Here is a 20,021-nt window from a genome sequence, read left to right on the forward strand (position 1 = left end):
ATGCCAAATACCATACAAAAGAGTAGAATGATAGAAAGTGGCTTGAAAACCGAAGAGTTCTAGAGAACTGCTGTCACCATAAAGTGGGATGGTAGGCAGCTCTGCCTGGTGACTGTGTCGTTTAATGTACATTCCTTTAGGCAACGCTGACTGGATTGCTACAGAGCTCTGATCCTCAGCCCATTTTTGGTACTGTATCCCACTGGCTTTTCCTCCCTAGTCTGTAAATCCTCAGTTTGCCACTATCTGGTAACTACAGTGTCTCTGCAGAATTCCCACTTGCTTCAGCAGGGAATTCTGCTTTAGAAATCAATTGCTGTGATAAAGTCCCAAGTTTAAGAGCTATTATCTCCTGTTCCTGCTTCAGCAACGTTTGGGGTCAGTGAAGTCAGCGAGTCTGGCTGACTGAGGGCTGAGTTTGAACTTAAAGAAATTATGTTTTCCAATTTACTCAAAAAGAGAAAGAAAATACACAAATGAAAAAAGCTGTTTCACAGCTGTTGCCCGGACAGCCACCATCATGGTCTGCAAGGATATAGGAAGCCCGATGATTCACAGTGCTAAGGATTAAAAACTGCCAGACCACTTCAAGTTTGGAGTTACAAAAAATGAACAAGTTATTTTGCCATTTTCTTTTAAGGAAATAACCGGATGAATCAAATTTCAGTAAGAGAACAGCCATTACTCAAAGCAAGAGATATTTTGATAGAAGTGGGTTAGGAACAGACAGTCTCCCGTAATATTATTAATCTAAATGGCCTTTATTTTTCTACGGTACATAATTTAAGAAATAGCTTTCAGTGGAGTGGACCAACATAATGTTAGTATGTTAACAAATTTAAAGAAAAACTGCAAGTGTTCTCATGTGAGTCTACTGAAAGACAAAGCATGCTTATGTATATGCCTTGAATTTCTATTTTTCCAAATTGAAAGACAATTCTTAAGTATTTACTGTTATTTCTACATATACTGAAAATCTACAGACTTTTGCTTGAAGGATTTACAGATTATGCATCCTTACTATTAGTAAGGCTTCTCTATTTTTAAAAATCATCCCTATGGTGCGTTTATTACAACACCATCAGCATACATAAAGCAGAACAGGGGAGAGGGAGAAGGAAGACAAACATTACAAAGCAGGGCCTTTTTTTGCTTAATTTTTGAGTTTAAACCACCAGCCTAATTATGTTCTGATCTACTCATTTTACATTTCTAGAACGCAGTGCAGGTGTACTACTAAATAGTATAAACAATAGAAATAAATTAGGCCAAGAAAATTTTTTATGATGTGTTTGTTTTGGTGGGCAAGACAGAAAGAGATTTAGCAAGAAGAAAAGATGTGTCAGAAAGGGAATGAAGGAAGGAGTCTCAGTAGAAAACAGGGAAGAGGGTGTAAAAGACAGAACGTGAGTAATACCAGCCTAGTATAGGCCAGATGAAATGTTTCAGGTTGAAGGGACTGGTTTTCTACTGCTTGACAACTGGTAAAACTGGAAGTATGTTTATCTGAATTTTAACAGATGTACATAAGCACTTTTTAAGCCTTACAGAAACAAAGTCACAAAGATGACTAGCTTTATCGTAAAAATATTGCATCGTGCAGGTTAAACTTTTTATACAGAGCACTTTTTAGGGAGCGTTACACGTGGTCAAATCTTGGCGGAGAGCAGCAGAAGGGTACAGTGACCCAGGAGGGAGGCTCAGCTGCCAGCCCTGGGGAGAAGGGCAGAGTCCTGGGGTGATCGGGGTGCTCAGCACCGCCAGGGCGGGAGGGCCATGGCCACCGCCCCCACGATGCGCTGGGTCAAACCCTGCAAGTCTTAAACGAAGAGAAAACCAAACCAACTTCTGTGCATGCTCCCATTGCTAATAAATGAGAGTTTTTAAAAATTAACATTCTAGAAATTAATGTTCTTCGGGCCTTTATCCCAAAGTTCAGACAAATTATTTCTAAGACTCTCACTTGCTAACACAGCTCTACACCAATTAAAGCTCTGCCATCCCCTGAGTTACAGTTTTCTTACAACTCCCTCGTTTCCCACACAGACAAAATCCTGTACCTCACACGCTATTGAATATCTAGGCCACGCACCACCACAGAAAGGGAGCTCAGCCCTCACACCACACACCTGGAAATCGCACCTTACCACAAAACACAGAATGGGAGGTTTGCTTTGCTTCTACCTGTTTTTTGGCCTTCTCCCCGCTGCAGTCTTCAGCGCTGCTGAGTGCTCGCAGGCTTCAGGCTCTCCCAGAAATCATCTGCCAGTGATGGCCGGCACGGCCCCCCCACCCCGGGGCATGAGGAAGCAGCCTCCCCCGGGCTCCTCAGCAGCGGCCGGCTGGGGGGAAAATGGCGGCGAGGTGGCTCAGTACTTAAAAGGGGGCCTCCAGGAAAGGTGGAGAGGGACTCTTTTATCAGGGAGTGTAGTGACAGGACAAGGGATAATGGTTTTAAACTGAAAAAGGGTAGATTTAGATCAGGTATTAGGAAGAAATTCTTTACTGTGAGGGTGGTGAGACACTGGAACAGGTTGCCCAGAGAGGTTGTGGATGCCCCATCCCTGGAGGTGTTCAAGGCCAGACTGGATGGGGCTTTGAGCAACCTGCTTTAGCAGGAAGTGTTTGGAACGAGATGATCTTAAATGTCCCTTCCAACTCTAAACATTCCGTGGTTCTAAGAAAAGCTCCCCATCCCTGCAGGCAACCCAGCACCTGCTCCAGTGAGAACCTGCTGAGGGAGACAGCAATGGCAGGAACGCAGGGCAGCCACCTCAGGCTCCCTCACAGCCATGGCGGGTAGCGGGTAATGGGTGCGGAGGCCCAGAGGACGCTTTTCGCTTGTAATGGCTTAATTTGTCACAGGCCTCGGGCTCTCAGTGTAGTTTGAGGGGCCATTAGAAGAACTACCCACCCCTCAGCCCTGCAGAAAGACACCACATCCCCATGAACGGCTCTGGCTGGAACATACACTTAACAAGGTTATCTAAAAGTAAAAGCTAATTATACCAAAATCCTTTGGTCATCAGGTCAAGGTACAGCATAAATAATGTTGTTACAGCCTCCGTGAAGTGCACTGTAAAGGTGTGTGATCTTTGAGCTGGGTGAGGCACCACAGAGAAGGGCTCTTTGCGCTGGGTGTCTGCGCGCTCTTTGGACTTCCTTTGAAGGGTGCAATTAGCGACAATGGCTGTTTTATAATGGCAGATAGCTTTCAGCAAACAATATGCCTGCTCTCTAGTCACATCAGCACCTGAAAGTCAATAATTAATTAGTCCAACTGCAGTGCCCTGAGTCCACTTTCTCGCTAACACTTTTTTATTTCCATTTCAGTTACATTTTTAGGTGATCTTGTTATCTTGTGCGCTCCCCCTATGGCAGGGATGTACTGTACCACGAAGACTTCGGACAGCAAATTAAAACTGTGCTGAGTAGTGTGGCCATGTTTGTTTAATCTGAAAGCTTTTTTGGGAAATGTCCAACACCAAGTATTGGCCAGATGCAGTGAATCATTCCCATTACTCTTGTTTGTTTTCAACAGCTAGTCCTAGGGACAACAACCCTCTGCACTGAGCGAGACAGATGACAACCGCAGGATGAACAGTTTCCTTTAATGATTGCATCAGGCCCTCTGTTAAGTTACTATTTTCTACAGAAACCACACGCGCCAATGAAGTAACTAGATAGTATAGTACTGCACTAATTGTATCTTGCAGCAGAGAAATACAGTGGGGGTAGGGGACATCAGACGGAGAAATGCTGACACCAGGCAAAGAAAGCCAAATCAAAGACTCAGTGCAGCTCTTGGATAACTGCAGATCTTGTATCGTTGTGGTTAAGGCCTTTAAGTATTATTGTAATAACAAAAATTAGTAATTAATTAATAATTGCGTGTATACTGCAGAAAGCAACCTTCTATTCTTCCAGAAAACTATTTACAAATAGACTACTTATCACCCACCTGCAGTTAGAAAAGCATGACCCTATATTCTAATGATGCCTTCCTAATGGTGATTAGAAGCATTAAAAAACATTTCTAATGGTTTCTAATCTATATTTGAAAGTTTAAAAAGCCAGTGAGCATTTAAATTAAACTGTGTAATTAATATGAAAGTTGGAAGTGATACAGGTCCAAGGAGAGGTACTGGGCAGAGTGAGGGAAGATAGTGATTGTCTAAAAAAAAGAACAAAACCACGAACAGATCGGAGTAGGAGACAAAATGGAGAGAACAGAATGAAGAGAAGGAAGAACATTGTTATTTCAACAGACTTTAAATTGTCCATGGAATAAAAAGTCACGGGTTTGCTTAACACGGGACATGGAAGTCTTATTGTTCTCATAAAAGCCAGCTCACAAAATTCAGCCAATTAAATTTTTACTACAGACAACAGAGTTACAACAGAACAAGGAAATAATTTGTATATTACTTTATAGGCTTTTGTTGAGTAGTTGGAGGGGGGAGATACAGTAATTGCTCTTAGTGTGCTCCACTTAAAAGAAAAAAAAAAAACAAAACTCATCTGTGCAGGAGATAGAGTATTTCAGTCTGAGAACACACAAAATTGTTCCAAGAACTTTAACAGTTGAAACTGTTAACTGTCAACTGTACTTTTTGAAGTGCAGAAAAATATTTTGATTTCTCACATTATGTGAATACCCTCCCCACAAATCTACATTTAAAAAAGAAAGACTAGCTAACAAAGAAAAACTATTACCTTTGCTATTATGCTTCAGCACAGGATGAGAGAAGCAACAACTTGTGACTGATGGCAGTCACACTGCTTAATGTGCTACTGAAGACACCACTGAAAAGTAGATAACTACAATAATTACAGAGGAATGACTTACACTTATTTCCCTAATGTTGACAGATACTTTGGTCATACAGACCACACAAGTGATTTACTGAAGAACAAACTATTTTAATTCACACATCAACTCACAGCACAGCATTTATTTTTGTTTGATACAGTCCAGTAAAAAAATGGAAATACAGAATAACTTACAGCAAATTTTTAAAAATGTTTTTCTATTAAAATACTTAAACCTTGTATTCCTCAGAGCTCTGGATTTCTGTGGTTATATGCTAGCGAATAATTTTCTTAGGTCATTCCTTAAAGTGAAAGCTAAGAATGTATTCTGAAGACTTGTAGTTCTCACTCTTAAATATAAATGCTGCTGAGTCATCCTTACTTGATAAACAAATATTTACATTCCATCTGCACACAAATATGGGATAAAATAACACTTTAACTTTTTTTTTTCACCAGCATCAATAAATCTGAAGAAAACATAAAGCTTCTGGAGCCAAGCTACCTTACAATTTGCAAGACAGCTTTACTAACTTAAGTTGTGTCTTTGCTGCAGCAGAGTCATCTAAAGCACTTGACTATTACTCACTTATGGGGACTTTTTCCAATTAGCAGTTGTTTCACTTTTGCTTTCTTCCTCAAAGAAAGTAACACGCATTCTGAACATCCACTGTAAAAGAATGTGTAACATATTGTGAAACCGCTTGGGAAAGGACACATACAGACAATATGCACAAAAGACTGTTCTACCATTGAATGCATATACCGCCTCATTAATTCACCAGGGGTCTGCCCATTACACTCTTTCCCTGGCCAACCCATAAGAAAACACACAGATGCTTAAAGAGAAACTGTCTCTTCATAAAGTCATTCCTAAATTTAATCTGTTTTTTTCCTCTTTGTTAAAGCAGATGTCCCCAGTAGCATGTATCTAGAAATGTTTAAAAAAAAAAATATAATCGTTAACTGTGCAATACATTTACCTTGCACAAAAAGACGACATGAACATTATGTAACTAGTTTTGGATAATGTAAGTTTCCTAATTCTAGTAACTTTTTCTAATTCTAAACACGATCAATATTTAAATACAACAGAAATGATCTCATTCCAATTCCCTTTTAGCCATGCTTAATAATTATGTTCTAGTCCTGCAGTCTCAATTATACCCTTAAATAACCTATTGGACTCCTCAGTTAACGTGAGCAGGTGTTAGTATTAGCAATGGAATGTTGAGTTTTGACTTAAATTGTTATCACATCTAACATAGAAAAGGAATGCAAGTATACTTTATGACCACATGTTGTCATACAGAAACATCCTCCAGCTACAATGACTATTTGGTCTGCACTGAAATACAGTACCGAAAGGGAGCATACCAGGAATCCCAATTTAAAAGGGCTTTTGGGTAACCTCCATTTACAGAATTTACATGGAATATTGTAAAAATTTAAAATATATTTTATTAAAAATATATAAAATTACAAAATTCATGTATTTTGAGAAAAAAAATTCTACAAAAAGTGTGAAGGATTTTTCCATTTATAATTACCATCTGAGTATTCAACATTTGACATCAAACACCCACTGAAAAGGAGTATTTGAGACAGATTTTTGGACTGTGGGGATGTTGTATGCCAACTTCTAAGGCAACATGAAACTCCTCATCCAGAGTCCAAAAAATGTAGGAAGACCCTAGAAATGTAGCAGAAGCATTTCCGCACACTGATTTCAGTAGTCAAGTTTGTGCAGAAGTGATTCCACTAGATTCATAGGGTACCTTTTTGAGGCAACAGAAACTTGTCACTTCGTAAGCTTTTTGACACTTTCCAGCTCTTCTATAGGTTTCCATTTCTGATTGATTGTTAATAGCTGGAAGAAATCAAAAGGAAAATATTAGAAAATATTTTCTTTCTGGAAAGTAGTTAGCAAAATCCCAGTGAGCATTTACTCCGCTCCCACCCCTCCCCATATCATACATCAACTTATCAGCAAAGGATTTCTAGTAGCTTTACACTTTCCTTTCAGAAGTAAGCAAAAATAGCAATTGAGGACATATTTAATAATTTGTTGAACAAAATCACTTGAATATTAAATAAGTAATAATGCTAAAAAAAAATTACTATTTTTCTTTATCCTCGATGCTGTACTAAAGTAAGATTTTTTCCTTCAGGCTGCAGTACTCAAAAACATTCAGGGAAGGCAAGGGCAAACAGTACTTCCTCCATACTCCAAACTTCCACTGTTATCAGTTGAAATGAGTAAATGGATGTTGGGGGGTGGTGAAGAGCACCAACAAGAAGCGCACCATGAATTCAGGATAAGACCTAGAATGTAATAGCTGAACCCCTATCATTAAGTAATACCGGGAAGATACTTCACGTAAAGTAACGAATAAAGTCTGCTTTACGTTTTTTCCTCATTAATATTTTGCTAGTTTTTCCACATTTAAGTAAAGTTATTTATTGTGCTAGAAATATATGCTATTTGTACTGACTATATTATTTGTACAAATTACCTTCTGAGGCTTGGAAGGATCGACAGTTTCCCACGGTTCTGGGTTGCCACTCTTGTTAATGCTTTAAGAGAAGATAAAGCAAAATAGGTACTCTGTTTTAGGGTGTGATCTTGCACACATTTTTCTTATGTGAGGAGACTATCGTCAGCAGAACTATTCATGTAAATAACCAGATCCCTGAAACACAAGTTTACAGATTTGGGCATTTCTGTTTCTAATTCTGAGTAGGAATCAACAATGGCTTGCTTTATCTGCAGCTTCCAAAGCACCAAACCAGCCAACACTGTTCAAGTATAATGTGTTATGGTAAGGGAAGCAAGCTGAAAAATCAAAAGCGAATAAACAACAAAGAGAAAAAGTAGGGGGATTCTTACTCTGACACCTACAATGTCTATTCCAACCACGTTAAAGTAAATATAAAAATTCCTAAAAGCTTAAAGAGTATAGGACTTAGGTCCAACTATTAGCCAAGCCATTAAAATATGACCTCATTGTATGGTCATATTATCAATTGCAGTTCTTTATATACAAGTCAATAGCCTGGTTGCAACATATCTCCATGTCATCTACCTATCGGATGATCTGAAATTCTTCACAGGAACATTTAAAACTTATTACACCTAAAGCAAAGAAAAATTATGATCTATTAAATCAAAAGCCGGGAAATAATTTGGACTATGCTCTAAATTAATTAATTTCTTCAGGTTTTACAATCTGCAGATATCTTAGTAGTTACTAATAGTCTGGAACATCCACATGGATTTTTTTTTTTTTTTTTTTAGTGAAAAACATGATGGTCAAATACCACTGTTGAACAAAGGTGGTTAGGGTAAACTCCAAGCAATAAGTATTTTGCTTACATGACATCGGATTTGCTGAAGAGGGAATAGATAGAAAAAGAGAACGCCCCAACTGCTGCAAAGGACAGGACTCCAACCAGGGGAATGAGCTGAAAGACATAAAACGGAGAAGAGAATCGAAGAACTGGCTACAGAGCCATGAACAGAGGGAGTGAGAGTTACGAGGCTGTTATGTTGTATCACCTCTGTATTACTTTTCACACCACCTCACTTTCGATGCATGAATTTCAACCTACGCGCGCCCCTTGCTATCACAATTTCCTCTACGAGGTGCTCGTTATTAAATGGCACCTGCTGGAGCCAGCCGGCATCCCCTCGCCCAAGGGGCTCGTTTATCCCAGAACCGACCTCTCTGGCAAACTTACTTCTTTTTTTGCTTTTAGTATCTGGATGAAGTTCGCGTACATCCTCGCTGCGGCTGCCAACCTGGAACAAACGGTTCCCTGTTACCGCACCCCGGGCCGGGAACCCTCACCCCGGGCTGCGGGAGCCGGGCTCGGCCGCCGGCCCCGGGGGAGCGGGCGCTACGGCCCCGTTACCTGGCCGAACGGAGAAGGACCGGCAGCGCTGCCGAGGGGCACCAGCGCCGGCGGAAGGTGCTCGCCGCCTTATATGCGCCCAGCAACGCCCGGCAGCGCCCCAGGTCACGGCGGCGGCGGCGGGTGGGACAGGACGGGAGGAGGGCGCCCCCCGGCGGGCTGGCGGAGGAGCGCTCGGCGGAGCCCCGCTCTGACCGGGGAGCTGCCCGGAGGCAGCGGCGGATGCGGCGTTCGGTCTTCCCGCCACTCCTTCCTTCTCCGTTACTGCATCACGCAAACCTTGCTTCTCCATGTCTCCTTCACCTTCTTGTTTGTCCCTTTCTCCAGGAGTTGGCCAAAGAGCAGCGTGTGTAGCCTCGGCCTACCTCATCTCAGAGCTCGGCAAGGTCCTCGCTGACCTGAACAGGAGCCCAATTTCACTCTGTCCCCTTTTGCTGCAACGAAAGCTTAACCCTGGCCCAGGTTCTCACCATCCTACTGTGTTACACTATCCTATCACTTCCCAGTATGCCTGTCTGCACAAACCTCCCATGGGGTCCAGCTGAAGGAGAGTGGTGCCAACAGACTCCTCTAGTAAATCTGTTTCTCCCATGGGGAAAGCAGTTAAGAGGAAGAGATTGCCTTTGCTGCATGCTCTGCGGGTTCCCCATAGCAAGGCGGGCACAGGACAAGGCACAATTAGCTCTGCTGGTCCTTCCAGGAAGCAAGTATGGAAGTTAAGCAGCAGCATCTTTGAAAAGAAAAAGAGATGACAGCATTTTGCTGTCCTAGCAACTTTCAGGTCTGGGAATTCTAAAGCAGCACTGTCACACACTGGAAAGCAAAACGGTTACCTTGAAGGTTTTCATACTTGTTATCTCCAGCACTGGGAAACCTTTGGGTGTTTGGGAAATGCAGTGACACTGGTCTAATCGTTGCCAGCAATAAAGCAGCAGGATGCTCCTTCCCTAGGAAAGGGTGATCAAAGCCACCAAGCTGTAGGACAGCCATTTATACCTGAACCCTCCTAAGTTACAGCAGCCTCTACTACTCCCCTTTGCCCTCCGCAGTCGCTAACTGCCTTGGAGCTTCCTTTCATGATCCATCTCACTGTAAACCGTGCTGCAGTGACAGGCCCTAGTGTCATCATTATGGGGGAAAAAAATATATTTGTTAATGGGTTCATAACTTAAAAAACCTCAGCTGAAATAAGAAACTATCTTCGAAAGTATTTTTTTCACAAGCATTTTCATAGGGAAAAGGAGAAAATAAAAACTTCCTACCCTGCTAAGTAAAAAATGCACACTTACTTATTTCCTTTGATATGTCTGTGTGTTTTAGAAAAAGACAATTTACAAAAATATATTGACAAAGAATGGTTGGGTGAGGAAAAGAATTCTGTAGAAAATGTTTAAAGGAAACTTCTGTATCTAAAGAAGAAATTATTATAGTTTGAATTGTTTGATTACAGACTTAGTATCTGCTTACTCAATCCACATGTTTGTACAGTAAGCAGTAACTGATCTAAAATAATTTCAAAAACCCCAGACTCCCAAACCTTACAACAAGGTATTAAGCACTGACAACTTTCTCACTGCCACTGTATTTAGGAATCTGCTTGTAAGAAAGCAAGTCCGTAGATACGCACATATAAAACACCTTACATTTTACACAGTATGGGACTTGCTTCTTCCTATTTAACATTCTGAAAGCTTCTCTATTTTTTAAATATTCACTGTCCCTTGGAGACTTCACAACACATTCTGAATTAAATATTTCTGTTATGCCAGTGTTTATACTGAAAACTAGGAAATCTACAGGAACACTAAGCTGTTCCACAGTGCTTTATCCAAGTATCTCGATTACTCATTTCATCAGGTGGAGGAAATGTAGCTGAAATCAATAATGGAGAATAAATTAAAGCCTTGTTTAAGTCACAGATTTTTCACAAGTGAAATTTTACTGTATTCATATACACTGAAAACTACTGGGAAAAAAAAAAGAACAACAAACCAACAGAAAAACTACACTGAAAAAAAAGTTCAGTATATAAAAAAAGTAGGAAAGATGTAAGCCATTGCAAAGTTTTTGTAACATATTTAAAAATACCTATGCCACATCACTCCTTTTTCATTCAAGAGGCTAATTCTCGATTATAAAATTTTTCATAGAATTCCAAGTCTTTTAGGTTTAAGGATGGTTTTACAGTCCTCAATGATTTCACAAAATGCTCCTGTTTTACAGCAGTTGCTTCAAGCCCATTCTCTTGCAATGCCAACAAAGCAGCCTTTAAAAGAAAAAGGAAAAAAGAAACAACTTGAACTGCTTATCATGATTTAATTTGCAAATAAGTTATTGTAAATATTCTAAAATATTTTACATGAAACCCAATTTTAGGTAAAGCATCTGAAAACAGCATTGTGTAATTCATGGTTATTTAACAATAGATAAACATCAAATTAGATTACTATAACTTTTTAATTCACTTTTTTGTCTGGATTAGACAATATACCCTTGATCACTTCTATTTTCGGATTTTCTTCATAGTCTTCTGTCTTTTGATGTAATTTATCTCAAATACATAACAGATTTCTCATTTTTCTCTCTAGTCTTGACAGTACATGCTAACTTCAGTTAAAATTGCTGCAGTTGCTTGCAGTACACAGAATGCAATTCATCTAGATGTGAGCTCAGATTAGGAAGGGCTGTGTGCGAGAGTAGTACAGTTCCCTCACTTCTAGTAAGTTATCACAGAAAGCCTTTATTCTTATTTATCTTTTTTATTTGAAGAATTAACCCTTGTTCAGTTCTTCTGTTTTACTCATTCTATTTTCAGTGCCAACTGTGAGAGAATCTGTACTACAGATGGCTCAGTAACATCTAAGAGTGAGCTCTCTTTTCATTGAAAGGTTTCATTCACAGTTTATTTCACACATAATCCACGACTGTTTCTTACCTCCTTGCACAGATTTTCAATATCAGCTCCAGAGAAGAGGTCTGTTAGGGCTGCCACATCTTGTAATGACACATCAGTATCTAATGGAATTTTTGCTGTGCAGATTTTCAAAATGGAAAGCCTTCCCTGTAAGTTGGTGCATATTTTACAAGAAAACAAACAAACCAATAATTAATCACTCTCCAAAGCGGTACAAAATCTGAAATTAGAACTAATGAAAATTCAGAAGAGTACCAAAACTACATGTTTTTAGTGGAAGCATGAATAAAATGCTATTAATGGAGATAACTGTAAGAGTAAGTATTATCTCATATATGAAAGCCTTCTATTCAAGAAAACACAGAGCATTTTAGACTTAAGATTCCATATTTGGCCTGCTTTGGGTCAACTTTTTTTTTCTGGGGAAGCTCAGGACAAGTAGCTACACTATCCTTAGGAACCAGGCACAAGAATGATTTGAAGCAAGGACAGCGAACTTTTTATGGTACTTTCTAAACTGCAGCTTGCTTTTATAAATATAGAATTATTCCAGATTTTGTCTATTTTCTACATGCAATAGTATAACTACATATGTCGGTTAAAATCTTACTGGTGTTTAACAAATGTAATTATTTCTTTTTAAACTTCTTCATTGTACCCTGAGGTTTATGACTGATCTTCAGTGAATCACCCATCAATTGTTAAGTATCTTATAGGAACATGCCCCCTTTGTTCTTGAAGTAAAGTATGCTGGCAATTAATATCTCCCCATTTAAAGCCATGTATGGATTTGTAATACCTCACCTTCAGATCTGGAGGTGGAATATAGATCACCTTGTCTAGCCTTCCAGGACGCATTAAGGCATCATCCAACACATCTGGTCTATTTGTTGCAGCAACTACCATGAAATCTTTGTTCAAAGTTTCCTGAAATTCTAGCTGAGTAAGATATGATATAAACAAATTAGTGCAACACGGTTAAGATAGATATTATCCAAAGACATTAGTTAACTACTAATGAGAAAAGCGGTAGGGCAAAAAGATAACGTATCTTTATACGTACTTATTTTCCTTTCAATATTAGTATTTTATTTTTCTTGAGGTAGAAAAATGCCTTGTTGCAGGCCAGATTAAATGACAAAGAAGAAATATAGTTAGTATCTGCCTTGGTGATGAATACAGATTTCTTTGGCCAGATTGTAACACAGACCTTTTATATGCAAAAATTCAGTATCCTACAGTTCTGAAACTGTTTACTTGAGTTCTCCCCCAGACAGCATCATAATATGAAGACAGAAATTTAAATACAGAAAAGCTTAATATTAAGTGTTGTGAACAATTGACTGAAAAGTCCAGCTGCTAACTTTTTGTTTAAATAAGTAACTAATCGTAACTGTACTGGTTTTGTATAAAGTATGTATGAGAAAGTACTGCAAATGAAGTAGGGGAAATGCTTCTAAGAAGTAAGTTCAGGAAGGAACCTGCATAATAGTAAAAATCGCACAATTAGTCTAAAAAATTACCTTAGTGTCAAGCAGGAAGATTTTTGTGACAGAAGATGAACACCAACTAGTAATGCTCATTAGTCTGTGCAGGTATTTTGTTCAAACAAAGTTTCATTGAGGAACAGTGTATGTAAAAAGTTAGCAGCCTATATACTGAAATACATTTTCTGAAAACTAGAAATTAATGACAGAGTATAAGAGCATCTTGCATATTTTTAAGCTTGAGTATTTTAAGTTTAAAAAGTGTGAATGCCATCAACTAACATTTTTTGGCACAACTGAACAGTATTTATTATTCTTCTTAAATAGAAAAGGGAACATAAATACCTTTCTTTCCTCATCACTTTGTTCTTGACGTTGACCCTCAAGCTGTAGTTTGCTTCCTCTTCTTTCTGTGACTTTCAGTCCAATACCATCCAACTCATTGAGAAGAACAGAAAGAACCCGCTCTGAGACACCGTGGCCAGTTTTGCAGTGTGACCGAGATCCCAAGATAGAATCAATCTCATCTAGGAATATTATTGCTGGAGTATTTGCTCGTGCTTGGCAAAAAACCTTTTTTTATTTTTAAAAAATTAATACAGTAAAATGTTAATACATACATTCTATCAGGTAAAGTGAAAATACCTATTTACATATACTCTGCATTTTACTTAACTTTAAAGATACATTCATAACGATTCACAAGAGCTGTTCTGGCTTACTTTTACTACAGGAAAATTCTGCTTCTTACTTAAATTCTTAAATGAACTGAAAACAAAATGGTAGAAATACTTTAATAATTTAAAACTGGTATAGTTCTAGAGCTAGATTCTCAGTTGAAATAAATGTGAATCTACATAGGCCATTTAATAATCAGATGAGAGCTTTAACTATCATCTTTTCATTAACAAAATTTAGGCCTAACCAATACTTTACAGAAATCAAGCAAAAATCAACTATAGACCTTACACAAATTAAAAACTGTACCTGGGACAAAATCTTCTCGGAATCTCCAACGTAAGGTGAGAAAAGGTCAGCACCACTTACAGAGAGAAAGGAACAGTGACAACTTGTGGCCACAGCCTTCACCAGTGTGGTTTTGGCACACCCTGATGGCCCATAGAGAAGAATTCCCTTTGGATGAGACAGGCCCATCCTAGCAAATGCCTGAGGAAATTTCATAGGCCACTCAATACTCTGTCAATACATAAAAAAGGGATTAAATTCTTAGTCATGAAACTGGAGTTCATAGGCAATCAATACTTTTGCTGAGCAGTTATTTCCTCTCCTTGCTACAAACATTAATTTGAAATCAGAGAATAGTAATTTGGTCTTCCTTCATGTAACACCCCCCTTCTTAAAGTTTCCTCTCTGTCTCAAACAGAACAAAAAGCAATCCTTGAGAGATGATACACAAGAGCCATCTCTGGCTATGAATTCAGGAATGGAAAAATTATCTGGCCACAAGTGTTTTTTAGCTAGTAAAACATGCTTAATGGAAGATTTTAAACTTACAAACATTGGAATAACTTAATGTAGTATAAAAAAATGTTTAAAATGCAATTTATATTCAGGTAATTTGCATGAGAATTCACTTCCATAATGTAGCATGCAAAATACCTCAAAGGGCATGGTTATTAGAAACTAGTTGTTTATCTAAATTTGTTTTATACATTACCTGTTTTAACTTTAATTTCACATCTTCAAGACCACCAATTTGTTCCCAAGTGAAAGGTTCACACTCTGTTAGTCCAACTGCACTCCGAAAAGAGGATGGTTGAATTTTTTTAAAAGCTTCTTGGAAATCTGCCATATTAATCACTGTTTCAGTTGAATCCTGAAGAAACCCAGATAAAGCATATTAACAACATTTTTATGTAATAACTTATAATGCTGCATTAGTATGCAAAACACTTCATTAAAGGCCAAATGCAACTAATAAAGAAGCAAATTCATGCCCTAACAAGGTTAAGTACTGCAGACACAAAGATGTAACACAAAGCAAAATATATTTTCTTTAATGGCAAGCTTTTACATAAGGAAACCCCATTTTAACAGAAATCAATATTTTAGAGAAAACTACTGTTTTTCTCTAAATTATAGCTCCATTACATAGTGATCTCCTAAATCAAATGGTTGCTAGTTTCAGGGTTACTACACACCAAATCCTAGAATCTCTTGAATACAAATAAAAATATTCTACCATACATTTTCACCACATACTGGAGAAAGTAAGGGACTTGATCTCAAATAGTCTAGAAAATACCATTACTAAACTACAGATACAGTAACAGAACTAAGATGTATTTTACAAAGGTGCGTGCAGCTCTCAAGGCACACAGGCCATCTACTTAGTCATTATTTTCATTTGTCCATCTATTTCTTTCTGGGATATCAGGCTCAAATTATTTTGCTTACTATTTTCATTACTTGTAAGGGATCTGGAGGAGACAGAAGTTCTAGAAATATGATGCTCTCTTTTTCTATCCCTGAGTGAAGACAGAGGGTTCTATTATTTTCTGTAGATGCTCTGACTCCGGAAATTTTGCAAATATGGCTTTAAATTTCTGCTCAGCCATTCCACATGAACAACCACAGCAAACATATTTTACAATTCTTGTAAAAGTCAGAATAGATAGAATGAATATTAAGAAATAGGTATTATAGATACAGAATTAGAAAATTGCCAACAAGTTAAATTTCTGCACATTGGGCACTTGTATACCTTGTGTCTACAACAAGGTTGTATCCAGCCATACAACCCAAACGATAATAGTTATTATTGCTAACAGTTACATATTTATGTGTCAACCTAAACTTTAATTTGCAGTTATTATTAAGAAGTAGAATTCTAAATTGCTGATAGCTTCAAAAGAGAGCTTTGGTGGACAATATAGTTTAGTTTGCCAAAAAAGCCTAAATCTCTGCTTTGCACAATCCTAAAAAGATAAGGATGAGGATAAAAACTTTTGGCAAAGATTTTCATGCAAAAAAGAGAAAACAGTCTTTTCAGGTGAGAATTGCAAGGCCTAGCAAAATAGTGTATTTATGTTTATAACACACTTGGTGTTTTTCAGTATTTTAATTTGTGAGTTCAACTTGTTGAGCTTTTCAAGTAAATTGAATATTAATGGGGAAAGGTTGGTACATATATTAATGACATTCTTCTTGACTGATTTGCAACCATACCAAAGAGCTGCGGAACACAGTCTGCATAGCAGCTTCTCTGCAGAGTGCTGTAAGGTCAGCTCCAACATACCCAGTTGTCATTTCTGCCAGTTTAGCCAAATCAATGTCTGCAGAAATCGGCATACTAGATGTAAGCAACTGCAGGATGGATCTTCTTTGTTTAAGTGTTGGTGTCCCAATAATAACCTAAAGCAAATGTAATAAACAAAAATTTAAAGTAGATATTTTGCTATATTCCTCTTATTTTATAAATCTAGACAACGAACTTTGTCTCTGCTTTATACTGCTTACTAGAGATTTATACATACTTACACTGCAACTAAAGAATTTTATAAGAAACTTATTATGAGCACTATACAAAGGACAACTATTCAAAATATCCTTCATCTACACTTAGTTTCCAAGTGAACAGGTTTTGTATTAACAGTTATTCATAAGACACAGTCAGCTAGTGTCCATCAAGTCCTATTTTAAGGTGATTTCAAGATAAGATATAACACTGAAATAATAATTCCCTTGCGTCACAAGGACTGAATTAGATTAATCCGAAAGAAAAAAATAATAAACATCCATACATTATTAAAAACTTGGTAAAATACAGTCATAAAAATATATCTCAACAATCTATAAATCCTGGAAAATAATGAAACTTGTAATTGTGAAAGCATTAAAGACCTTGACTAAACTGGATGACCCAGGAGTGCATTTAGCCAGCAAGATAAAAAAATGTAAGTAGAAGCATTGTGCACTGCATAGCTGTACCTGTTCTTTCTTCTTTTGACCATTAGGCTAGCAGAAGTCTTCCGGAGTAGACCTAGCTTTTGTTAATGAAATCTGAATAGAATTTTTGACACAACAGGTTACTAGTTCTCTGTCACAAAAAACTTTTAAGGAGAGATGCATACATGTCCAATCTAGGATTTCAATGAGAAAAACCTAAGCCTGTAATGCTAAGCATCTGTAAGCAAAAGGTCAAGAACAGGTCCATGTCTTCATCATAAAGAAGCATAAAGACTCTCCATGCCCATTTCCAATTATTTGAAACTCTCAGTAAAACATGCTCCCTACCTTACCCAAGTTGCAGCAAACTAAATAGGACAACATCTCAAGTCTGTAGAATCCCACTATGAAATGTGACTACTAGACATTAAAAAAAATTAAAAATTACTTTATTAACTGCCTCCTGTTGCATCTCAAAAAGAAAAAAAAAAAAAAGCAAGCATATGAATAACAGGGTTTGCTTACCTCTCTGTCAAACCTGCCAGGTCTTCTCAGTGCAGGGTCTAAGGCATCAGGCCTGTTTGTTGCTGCCATAATGACCATCTTACCCTCACTACCTACACCATCCAGTAGCGTTAGCAACTGAGCAACAATGCGATCTTCTGGAGCGTTGTTCGAATTTCCTCGCTTCGGGCACAAAGAGTCAACTTCATCAATAAAGAGAATGGTTGGGCCTTCACATGACATTTCTCTGCCCTTTTCAAAGACTCTTCGCAAATTCTCTTCGCTTTCTCCTGGTCTTGAACCATAGAGAGCTGGGCCACTGATGCAAAGCAGATACGCACCCACTTCTTTGGCTATTGCCTTTACCATAAGAGTTTTCCCTACCCCTGGGGGCCCTATTAATAGCACCCCATTAGGGACAGAAAGTCCTAACTTCTTGAAAGTTTTCGGGAAGCGGAAAGGCAGATCAATCATTTCTTTCAAAGACTTTTCCGCATCATCTAGTCCCGCAATTGAAGTTTTTGCGGTGTCTTCTGATAAGTGTCTGTACCATTCAAAAGTGACCACCTCCTTAATTTTTATGCTTGTTTGGGGGGTTATCAGTCCGGCTTCATCTGTCAAAGGGTCCACAGAAAGGATTTCAATACACACCACAGGATTTTCAAGATTTGGGGCAACAGTAACAACATAATGAAGCGAAATATAAACATTTCTTAGCAGTTCTCTGATCGTCTCCTGCAAGACTGCTCTGGGAGTCGACTTTTTCAGTGCAGAGCTCCTAAGGACCACTTTCACAGTCGCCTTTTTTAACTGGCAGCAGGCCAGAAGCTTCAGCTGGCCGACACTCAGCGTGAGGCCCTTCAGGTCCCCCGCTGTTACACCCGCCGTTCTGCAGGTCAGATCAACCTGCAGGAACCCGTCGGCCAAATCGTGCCTAGGCCAGGCCGTGCACAGACAGCAGCCGGTGGGCAGAGAGACCCTCAGTGGGGCGCCGATCCTGGCTCCCAGCAGGGAGAGGGCGGCAGGTCCCAGCCTGCACCTCTGGGTGCCTTCATCTCCCGGGTCCAGGAGGAGCAGCTTTAAGGTTGCCGCCTCCATCGCGTTCCCTTCTTCTCTGCGCGGACCCGTCCAGCTCCTTACTCACCCCGCCTCGCCTCCCGCTCCGCCGGGGACAGGCCCGCCGCTGCCGACCCGCCACTGCGAGAGGGCCACAGGCAGCTGCGCTGTCAAGGGCCGCCGCGCCTCAGCCCCGCGCATGCGCCACAGCGGGGCACGCGCACTGAGGGAGAGCAACCGCCTTCCCTCGCGCTGCCGCCGCGGGCGCTGTCTGAGGGGGATCGTTTGGGGAAGGCCGTCCGTGAGGTGAACGCTATCTTGTAATGACAGGCTTCACAGCTGTGAGCCCTCCCTCGGCTTCTTATATCCTTATATCCTCATCCCCCTCTTTGTTGCTCCTCGCCGCCCTCTCCAAAGAGCTGGTCCTGGCGGGCCTCCCGCTTGTCTGGTTGGCACTTCTTAAACGTATTCCTCAAAGTTGGGCTTCCCCTGTCGTGTGTCCCCCGTCAGTGCCTCCCTCTACTCAGGGTTGCACCTTTTTCAGCAGCAGTTGGGGTTGAGTCGGCTGTAGGTGCTGGTTAAGAAGAACAATTCTTCAAGCTGCACAATGGAGAAACTGGTGATACAAGTAATTAGGACACAGATATATATTAAACAGTTGGTAAACCTGTAGTAGTATGTTGCTCTGACAAATGTTTAGTCAGCATTTAAGAAAATAAATTGTGTAATCTTTTGATCCACTGCCTTCTTAAATTATGCCATGAATTGTGCAGTACTTTTACAAACACTTTCTAGGAAGTCTGTCATCGTGGGATACAAGATAAAATCATGATCAATGAAACGTAGTATGTGCATAACTTTATGCTTGCAAGTAGCTTTGTTGTCAGTAAAGTTACACGTATACTGAGTACGTACAGGCTTCATTTGAGAGCACATACCTACAAGAATTGGGATCTCAAATACATGACAGCAGTCAGTGGTAGTTACATTCACAGAAAACACAGCAAGTGGTTTGCAGCACAACTACGAACTGACCGGCATTTATTTTGAAGGCCTCTGGAGGGGAAGCATAAGGAAATCTTTTTGATGGTATCCTATTTAATCACAATTCCTGACTGAACCAAGGGCTGTACACAAAATATTTCAGCAAGATGCATGGACAAAAGCAGGCAGTGTTAACAGAGCCAGTTCAGCTAATTTTAAGTGCTGAGTGGGAACTCAGAAGAAGGGCGTAGGGCTGAGTAGTGTGAAAAACAGCAAGACTTCTCTGTATGCCTAATTATGTGCAAAAGGGCCTATGTTCTATTTCCTTTCAATTTATGACTGAATTTTTTCCTTTCAGTGCTTATTTTCAGTTCCTTTTCTCCTGGATATCTACTTAATGTTTCTTTTCATAGCACGTTTTTGTACTGCATGTGTATGCA

General features: G+C 39.3%; 2 protein-coding genes across 3 annotated transcripts; both read right to left on the reverse strand.

Annotated features, from left to right (window-relative positions):
* Nucleotides 1-4,414: 4,414 nt before the first annotated feature.
* C11H15orf48 (chromosome 11 C15orf48 homolog) lies at nt 4,415-8,798 on the reverse strand. Its single transcript, XM_074156429.1, has 6 exons — nt 8,728-8,798; nt 8,554-8,614; nt 8,189-8,277; nt 7,329-7,389; nt 6,591-6,682; nt 4,415-5,482 (listed from the first exon to the last, which is right to left on the reverse strand). The coding sequence occupies exons 2-5, from the start codon at nt 8,593-8,595 to the stop codon at nt 6,614-6,616; spliced, it is 261 nt and encodes an 86-aa protein (XP_074012530.1). The 5' UTR covers nt 8,596-8,614; nt 8,728-8,798; the 3' UTR covers nt 4,415-5,482; nt 6,591-6,613.
* A 1,840-nt stretch (nt 8,799-10,638) lies between these two features.
* AFG2B (AFG2 AAA ATPase homolog B) lies at nt 10,639-18,786 on the reverse strand. Of its 2 annotated transcripts, none has more exons than XM_074156148.1 (8): nt 17,563-18,786; nt 16,318-16,503; nt 14,807-14,965; nt 14,116-14,325; nt 13,474-13,701; nt 12,446-12,580; nt 11,663-11,788; nt 10,639-10,993 (listed from the first exon to the last, which is right to left on the reverse strand). In XM_074156148.1, exons 1-8 carry the CDS (start codon nt 18,637-18,639, stop codon nt 10,841-10,843), a joined length of 2,274 nt encoding a protein of 757 aa, XP_074012249.1. In that variant the 5' UTR covers nt 18,640-18,786; the 3' UTR covers nt 10,639-10,840. The 2 variants fall into 2 exon arrangements, with proteins under 2 accessions (XP_074012249.1, XP_074012250.1); XM_074156149.1 differs by having other exon boundaries at nt 10,841-10,993; nt 12,446-12,576; nt 13,509-13,701.
* Between the last annotated feature and the right edge of the window lie 1,235 nt (nt 18,787-20,021).

The sequence above is a fragment of the Numenius arquata genome, chromosome 11 (assembly GCF_964106895.1).
Source record: "Numenius arquata chromosome 11, bNumArq3.hap1.1, whole genome shotgun sequence".
Classification (NCBI taxonomy): domain Eukaryota; kingdom Metazoa; phylum Chordata; class Aves; order Charadriiformes; family Scolopacidae; genus Numenius; species Numenius arquata.